Source organism: Arachis ipaensis, chromosome B09, assembly GCF_000816755.2.
Source record: "Arachis ipaensis cultivar K30076 chromosome B09, Araip1.1, whole genome shotgun sequence".
Taxonomy (NCBI): Eukaryota; Viridiplantae; Streptophyta; class Magnoliopsida; order Fabales; family Fabaceae; genus Arachis; species Arachis ipaensis.
Window position 1 is genome coordinate 131,252,981 of NC_029793.2, and position 8,945 is coordinate 131,261,925.

General features: G+C 37.0%; 1 protein-coding gene across 1 annotated transcript; it reads right to left on the reverse strand.

The window, feature by feature from the left end:
* LOC107618883 (putative leucine-rich repeat receptor-like serine/threonine-protein kinase At2g14440) lies at positions 886 to 6,857 on the reverse strand. Its single transcript, XM_016321059.2, has 9 exons — positions 6,527 to 6,857; positions 5,365 to 6,444; positions 4,755 to 4,905; positions 4,053 to 4,124; positions 3,473 to 3,541; positions 3,294 to 3,362; positions 2,784 to 2,861; positions 1,939 to 2,144; positions 886 to 1,576 (listed from the first exon to the last, which is right to left on the reverse strand). The coding sequence occupies exons 1-9, from the start codon at positions 6,621 to 6,623 to the stop codon at positions 1,470 to 1,472; spliced, it is 1,929 nt and encodes a 642-aa protein (XP_016176545.1). The 5' UTR covers positions 6,624 to 6,857; the 3' UTR covers positions 886 to 1,469.

The window sequence follows — 8,945 nt, forward strand, 5'->3', positions numbered from 1 at the left end:
TGTATAGAGGGAAGACTCAGTGGAATGGTATTGCCAATTATTATTATTATATTTATATATTGCCAAACCTGACCCATATGATATTTCATATTTTTTGATGCCTAGGCATGAGATAATTGACTTTATGACTTGATATCATGTGGAATAATAACATCTAGAACCCTTTTTTTGGTGCATGCTATGTGGGAGACAGCTATTTTAGAAGAAACTTTAATATCTCTACTTGAACCATTAATTATATTAATACGTAATCTTCATATGTTTGATTTTCGTTTAATTTTGGTGCTAAAAATAGATTATTCGAGACTAACAATAATTTTATAGGAATTCTGTTATATAAATCGATTTAACTAAAGACAAAATGATTGGTCAACTAACAAAGTGGTTCATGGTGTATCTTCATGCATTCATACTCTCCGGTTTGAAACTCCAACAATGTAGATTGATTTTCGAGTCTTATTTGGCCTCCTTTTTTATCGTTGAATGTGCTTCACTGCATCGTTTAATTTTTGTCGGATACACTAGTGTTTATAGACCGAGTATAGTGTAACATGTAATTTTTTGAGTGCCGAAACGTGGAATCATTTAAAGCTGCGACAATTGTTTCTTACTTCTAAGATTTTTTTTCTCATTTTCTACTTTCTATGCTTTTGGTTAAGTGTCAGCTTTTACGCAACGCATCTTCTTTCACCATATGTCTGTTATTGCTTGGTTTGTACATGCAGCTAATTTCATTTCACACACACAAACACAAACACACCGTATGGATCTTCTATTGTCTCTTCAAACTGTTCAATCCTTTTTCTTGACACATTTGACAATTGAATACAGTGACGTAGATATAATTATTAGCAATCTTTAATCATTCTTAATACAAAGGTAGTAGAAGTAACTAAGGAAAAGTTCTTGTATCCATGCAATTTTCATTATATGTACTTGGTATAAATGTGTGAAAAAACTTGCTAGTACATTGGACAATGTAGGTAGCTCACTGACTGATGCTTGGCAACAATACATAAATCAGTATACAGTGTTAAGAGTCAAGCAGTATTGATGTAACAGGTAAAAGTGGACACTATCTTGAGGCTCAAATTGTATAGTACATTGATGGGGTTGTTACTCTTTTCCTATTCGTATTTATCAAAGGGTACAACAAGGATGGATTTGGATGTTACTGGGAATATGCCTTTGCAACTTTGTACGATGATTCAGGAAATAATGTGTCACGCTGCATGGCCACGCAGAATCCTTGCCCTGAAGAAAAACTGGTGGGAGAAAAGCCAATCCCAGAAGCCATTTTTTACTTTTCCTAAAGTTGGATTGCTATCAAATCTTGGCTCAGCATTGATGCTGCAAACAGCATTGATGCTGCAAACCACATTCAATAACTATAAGTTTCTCTAAGCAGTAATAGTGTATGTTTAGTCGTAAACTACGTATATCAATCTTCCATTTCCATTGAGAAATAGTTATTGTGGAGTAAAAGGTGAAGGTAATCCCTTGGCATGTTGACTTTCGAGCTCAAGAAGCATTAATGATTTCTGCCTCACGTATCGGTTTCTCTTGGCTGCTAATGCTGCAGAAGGTGTACAATAATGAACAATTAACACCAGAAACTCTGCACAAACCAAACACTTGTAGAGAAAGCCAACAGAAATATGACGTATGATTCCATTTGTTTCTCTTTGTTTACAATTTCAATTTTCATGCCAAGGGCAGTTATATATGAAGAGAATACTGCAGTAAAAACCAAATCCTATATGAATTAGTTTAAATTCTGCAATACAAGGGTAACAGAAAAATGCATGCAGCTACTAGTCTAGTAAAGCAACTAAAGGAACATTATGCAGAATATATAAACGCGTATGAACACAGTATCAGGAATGATACCATAAACAATGCTTGATGAAAACAGAATCTCGAAGGAAAAATTCTTACACATTAATTCGTGGGGCAGGCCAAAGTCATAGTCATTTCTTTTTCTCCTGATGTAGATATATACCAGCAGCAGTAGCACGAACAAAACAAAAACACAGGACAAGCTTATTGCAATTTTACCACGAGAAGATAATCTTCCATGATTCCAAAACATAGGACATGAAGGCAGAGATGGTGCACCGCACAGCCCTTTGTTCCCAGAGAGACTGAATGAAATATCAAAATAATTTGTTAAAGATTATTTCTCATGGGATTATAAACAATTGCAATTTAGTTGCAGCTTCAATAAATCTACAATAATCCTTCGGAGAATTTATTTTGTCCCTTTTGTCTGCTATAATAGGCATAGTATGAGAACAACTAATGCTGCCACTTTCCTGAACTGAGCAATTTAACTGAAACAACGATGAAAAACTGAGATTCTCCATGGGTTACAATCAATTTATGCCACTTTATAAGCATATATTTTCCAGCAAAACTAGGCAGCCACACAACTTGAAATTTATTTCAGCTCACAAGAATTATGCAACTTGGATAGCCATACGCCACACAAAGGACAGAGCATAGAAGAAGGAAGAAGCAAAGTGGATAATGGAGAGACAGAAGAGAAGGATCCTCATGTAAGAACAGGTGAATAAAGCTGATTTTAGCATTCAATACCGATAAGGGATGACATATTGACATATACACACAGACAGTGAGAGGGAGAGAATGAGAGAGAGACAAATAGACCCAATTATAGGCCAAACACGGAGTATGCTATACACAAAGTTATAAGATATTCCATCTGATTACACATTATGCAGAACCAGATAGAGGAGAGCTAAGAGATTAAAGTGACATACTCAATAGCTCCGCCATGCACACCAACTGAAATAAGTTGATCTGGCACTCGTCCTTCCAATAAATTATCGTTTAATAGCCTGGCATAAAAAAGATGGATTAGAAAAACAAACTGAAATAAGTTACTTGTATAAGCTTGCTCTAGAAGTCAAGTACTATCTAACATTGCAATCTAAAACATATGCCAAACGTCAAGGACTAAGGCTGCTGAAGTGGTAATAAGATACTAAAATAGAAAATGAGACAAAAAAACACTAGATACTGAAAAAATACATTGATATTTAGAAAATACTAGCAAATTAACAAAACAAAATGATTAGGAAAGATGACTTGAAAGTTGAAATCAGAATATCAGATCACAAAATTGAGGGAAAATAAGTGGAAAAACTAGAGGAAGGACAACACGTCTTGGCCTTGCAAAACAGAAGAAGGTCAAGAACGAGGATTATAGATACAGAACCATTGTTTAGTTGTCATGACTCATGAGATTAGTAAAGGATAAGCATACTTACACAAGCTGCAAACTTGAAGATGCTAAACTATCTGGTATGGAGCCTATCAACTGATTGTTGGATAAATCACTACAACATACATTAGAAAAAAATAAATAGAATATTATTGATAACAGATCTCTAGTTAAAACCAAGTCAGTGGAATAAGTGTAACTAACAGAGAGAGTATTTTATCTTACAGCTTTATCAGGGATTTTTGGCCAAGTCCAGAAGGTATTTCACCCTCCAACGAGTTAGAACTGAGGTTCCTGTAAAATTCAAGGGAAGGTACGAATTTTTACCACAAAAAAAAAAAAAAAAGAGAACTTACCAATTACAAGATACTCGCCAAAATGCACTGAATATAACAATAACGATGAAAATGGATATAAGATTGGGCCTTTCACTAGGACATGTAAGGAATCCAATGTCAATATTAAGGACATCCTCCACCCCAACCCCAAGAGCCCAAAATAGAAAAAGTTAAGAAATATGAGACCCAACTTACTAATTACTAATATTTCAAACAAAAGTAATTGCCGATGTCCAAAAAAAAAACAACAAAAGTAATTGCCTAATGAAGATTAGGGCTACTGCGGGAACCAGTAACAGTAAGCCAGAGTACAGAGTACTACTAAGTATGGGAAGAAATGACCATTCTTAGTTAATTATTTTTTCTCATTCCATAGAAATAATTGAATGATATAAACTTCAAAACACGTAATCCGCGTGAAGTTCTAGATTTGTAGTATATAAAAACATGTCGCAGCTGATACTTACAGGCTTACCAAGTCAGACAAAAGACTAATTTTGTCGCTTATGTATCCTTTCAAGCCTTGACTGGCAAGATCTCTGAAATAAAAATTGAAAAAGTATTTCAGAAAGAATGGGAAAGGAAAATAAATGAAAGAAAACAACTCGTGTGTGAACAAGGAAACTGCATCTTCATGTTATTTCAAATGTTTTCCATTTCTGTTTCAGGTTCATTGATTTGAATTAGTCATTGTTGAGAAGGGATTAAACCCTTCATTTTAGGAGGAAGACATATTGATAAGCCAAAGTCATTTTGCAGAACAATTGTTATTTAGGTAACTACAATGTTTTTTTACACTATAATTGGTAAGCAGGGAAAATGGCACAGCCAAATAATAGATATCTTATGTTCCCTGCACTATTACTTCAATGAATTAAAACTCATGGAAAGTGAGTATATGGGAAATGCTATACGCTGAAAAAGGCATTAAAAACCTTTCTAATGGAATGAACATATGGCTACAAGATATCATACATGCTTTGGATTGACCAACCAATTGTATATTTAGCAAATGGAACCAACCTCTGTTCTCTACCTTTAACCTTACACATAGAGCAGCATCTCATTGATATAAGATAAATTTTATAGCAAGACTAAGACTCGTGCATAAGCAGCACCAATATTTGTTGCATAAAGCCAAATATATATAACTTTGTTTGGATGCTTACATCGCACTTATGACGAGAGACGTTTTGTCCTTATTCATCCGGCAGGTGACTCCCTCCCAAGCATCCCAAGAAGTAGGAGCACAAGGGTCACCATTCCAACCCATTCTGCCCGGAACTCGAAGCGACTCTTTCAATGCTTTCATCGCACTCGCTGCAAAATACCAGCCCGGTCAAGTTAAGTCAACACAGACACAGTCAGCCACCCCTGAAATTATTTTCTGCTTCATCTTCAATCAACAATCCCCAACTTACTAAATATACGTTCCAACAATTAATAAACAAAGCAGAGAACTTACTATTAGTTGCTCACTATAGTAATGATCCTCTGTGATTTTTTCACGTGACTGAGCAATGTGTGATTTCTTATAAATATTCTTGATTAACATCATTTAACATGTGTATCAACATCAATATATTAAACAATAGAAATACTTTGCTTTACACTTATCAAAATCCCATGATATATATAGCACATGCTTAAATGAGAATAACTCAACAATCATACCCATGATTGATTTTCAAAATTCTGCTCGAGCCAAGCGAATGAATTAACAGCAACAATGTCAAAAATCGAAACAATTTTGTGCAAAATAAGCAGAAACACACAAACCTTGTTGAGGAAGAGTGGAAGGATCAATGGGGACCAATGCGTAATTCTCAATGCCACTGATGATAGGAACACCAACAGCCGCCACAAGCTTCACCCTCAAAGAACTGTCACTCAAATTCTTCACAGTGTAGTGCCAATCAAACGCAGCGAACCTTCCAACCTCCTTGTATATATCAACCCTGCTCACGTTCCTCTCATTGATGAACACATCGACCACCCTCTCCCCTTCCTTCCTCACGCTCGAATCGATCTCTGCAAAGTGCAGCCACACCATGTAGTCCATCTTCGCGTCCACAGTAAATTCGTACTCTAAATCGCCCTCCGCCGTCACCGCCGACTGGTACACTTTCATCGGGAAGTAATTAGGGCTCAAATCAGCGCCACTGACGTCGTTCTGCGTGAACACCACGCGCGCCTCGGATTCCTTATCCGGCAAGATCCGGAACGCGGAGTCCGGTTGCCACGACCTCCCGAAACGGTCTTCGTCGGCGGTAAATCCCGGTCCCCAGTGTTCGTCGGAGCCGCAGGAGACGCGGCCGTAGTTGACCAGCACAACTTCTTTTCCGGTGGAAGCGGCGTCGTATGAAGCAGGATCGATCTCGAAGAGCTCGACAGAGGAAACTACCGGTGCGTCTGTCGCGTAGCCGTAGAAGCAGAGGTCAATAGTGGCTTCTCCGACGGAGAAATTATGGGCGGCGGTGGAGAATGCAAGTAGATCGGCATAGGCGCCATCAGAGGCAGTGGAGGCTGGCCATGGGGAGCGCCAGCTGAAGAGGATGGTGGAGGAGAGAGAGACGTCGAAGGAAGGAGGGCGGGACTTGGCGTCGTAGTTGTCGTAAAGAGTGAAGGTGCGGAGGAGGAAGCGGGAGGATGAGACGGAGGGGAGGGAGTAGCAATTCTTCTTGCCGTAGGAGGAAGGAGGAAAGAAGCGGAGAGTCTTCTCGGAAGGGAGGTGGAATCGGAGAGGCTCGGAGATGAGGGAGTCAGTGCCACCGGAGAAGTAGCGGTCGGAGAGCCATGTAGTGTTGTAGGGATCGGTGGCGTTGGTGGAGGAGCCGCAGTTTATGTGGATGGAGTAACCTGCATAGTATAGCCGCAGTCAACATGTTAAACATCATTGCCAGATGCATGTGAGGAGAGAGAGAGAGCGTGTGTTACTTACCGTAGTTGTATGGTTGTGGTGGCGGCGGCGACGATGAAGGTGTGATAATGCAGGTGAAGAAGATGAAAAATAGAAGGGTGCGGTTTAACGGCGTCATTGTTTCTGTTAGTTATGAGAGTGAGGACATGAGTACAGCAAGAAACGTATGTAGTGTTGATGATGTGAAAAAAGCGAGGGAGAAATGGCGAGATTGGCGGAAGAAGAAAGTAGTCGTTAATTAGTGCAGCAAAAGTAGTTGTTATTTGTTAATGCACAGTTATTACTTATTGCTTGCTACGCTCATTTTGGTGCCAAATTTTCAAATGCTTTCTAGTTTCTTCTTGATATTTTAAAAGTTAATTTGGTTTAATTTTACTGAGTTTAAAATTAGATAAATATTTTAAAAATAAATTCGATCATTATTTATAATTGAATTCAAATTAAAACAAATTTAATTTTATTTGGCGCTTCATTTCGTGATGTACACGCTCCTAATGCTATATATTAATTTCATGCATCAATTATATAACACAGATTTTGGAATTTTTTATTTTTAATATTGGAGTGGTAGTGGTGTTTTTTTTTTAAATGTGGATTGTTGGAGTGTTATATTTAAATGTGAGATCGTTTAACTAGAAAAGCAGAAATCAGACCGACCGATTTGTGAGAGGTATACAAATCAGTCCCAGGGATTTCTGAGAGGTACACAAATCGGTTCCAGAGATTTGTGTTAAAAAAAAATTAAAAAATTTTAAGTACAGAAATCGGTCCCAGAAATTGATGTACTTTCACAGTTTTAAAAAATACCAAAAATTATCATATTAAAGTATATCACCACTTTTATTTTCATAACAAAAAAAATTAGCCCAGATTTTGTAGTAGTTGGTATTTGGTAAGGATATTTAATGTGATAATGTTATGCTTGTAGGTTGTAGCCGAACAAGTTCCTTTTTTAAATTAATTAAATTCTCTAAACAATCAGCAAACTAAGGCTAAGGTCAATCCTTCTCATGTGAAAGCATAGAACGTGGATACATGATTGACCCCTCCCCCCTGCATAGTATAGGCATGGCGTTCAAATGTCAATAGAAGAATTAGAAGTGACGTGGAAATGTATACATCATAGTAACTACCTCTTTTGTTTGTTGGCCTTTTAATGATAATAATATAGGAAACTAGGTTAATTTATTCAAGTGCTTTCTGCTGCGCCCCTATCCCTAAACAGCTAGCAACGCCATTCATTTTTAATGCATCATTTAACTTGGTAAACATTGAAGTTTGCTCCAACCAAAACAAGTACCTCATAATTCGGATATGAGTGACACAACTGCGCCATATATTTACTAACCGTAGCAAGTTTGGTAAGGTTACAGCAAGTAGGGGTGGAAGCAAAAACAAGAGCAGAAAAGGTGACTGATTGAGTTTTTCACAATGATTTGAAATATCTGGATAGAACGTAATGTTAGGATCTTCAATAATAAGAAAGTAGTTGTTGAAATTGTAATAAAGAGAATGTTTCTGAACTACAAAAAATGGATCGATAGTGATCATTTCAATAGTTGACAGAATTTATGTATTTCTATGTAGCACTTGTTGTTAGAGTCCTTTGCTCTACTTTACTGTGTTGAGCTTCTTCTTTTGTTTCAAAAAAAAAAATAGGTAGAATAACATGTGTTATTACTAGAGTTTGTTGAGTGCTTTATTAAATTTTTTGGAGTAATCCGAATTTTGTGAGATCTCATACACTGTGTGCCAATTGATTCATTATGGCAGCAATCGCTACACTTACTAATCAGCACCATATTGCGATTGAAGATGAGGAGGAACAGATAATTCATTTTGGGAATGAAGATATCCAAAAAGAATTAGAGAAATGCTCTAGGAGTTTGGTAGGAAAACTACTAGTAGATAAATAATTCAGTGCTAAAATACTAGAATCAGTAATGTATACTATCTAAAGGCAGCTAGAGAGATTTAAGGTACTAGATCATGGTGGTAATATGTTTCAATTTTTCTTCGGAAAGGAAATTGATCTATTGAGAGTTGAGAAAGGAGAGCTATGGTTATTTAAAAGTGACGTTCTAAGGTGCTGACGGCGGTGATCATCATCTGATGCGGACCATAGATGTCGCAGGTAGATTTTGACGCGTGGTAGTGTATAACGCAGAACGAGACTCCGTGAATATGGCCAATGTGATAGAGCGTTGGATTTATTTCATTTTTCTGTTTGTTGTTTCATACATTTAATTACTAATTAGTGATAATGAAGTATTTAGATAAATTAAGAAATATGATGGGCCAAGGGTTTTGGCCAGAATACTTTTTTTTTTGGGTAGGGTACGAATTAAGATAGATAACTCTGCACTTCCAAAAAATAGAGATAGATTCCTAGCTTCTAAATAGATCAACCACTAGAACAACTAAAACACTAGTATTTCAA

Bases quoted from the DNA above. Each gene is read 5' to 3' on its own strand.
- LOC107618883 (XM_016321059.2), bottom strand. From the start codon at position 6,623: ATGACGCCGTTAAACCGCACCCTTCTATTTTTCATCTTCTTCACCTGC. The intron at 3,363-3,472 runs GTAAGATAAAAT...TGTATGTTGTAG, and splicing joins CAAAAATCCCTGATAAAGCT to TGATTTATCCAACAATCAGT. The intron at 2,145-2,783 runs GTATGTCACTTT...TATTTCATTCAG, and splicing joins GTGCATGGCGGAGCTATTGA to TCTCTCTGGGAACAAAGGGC.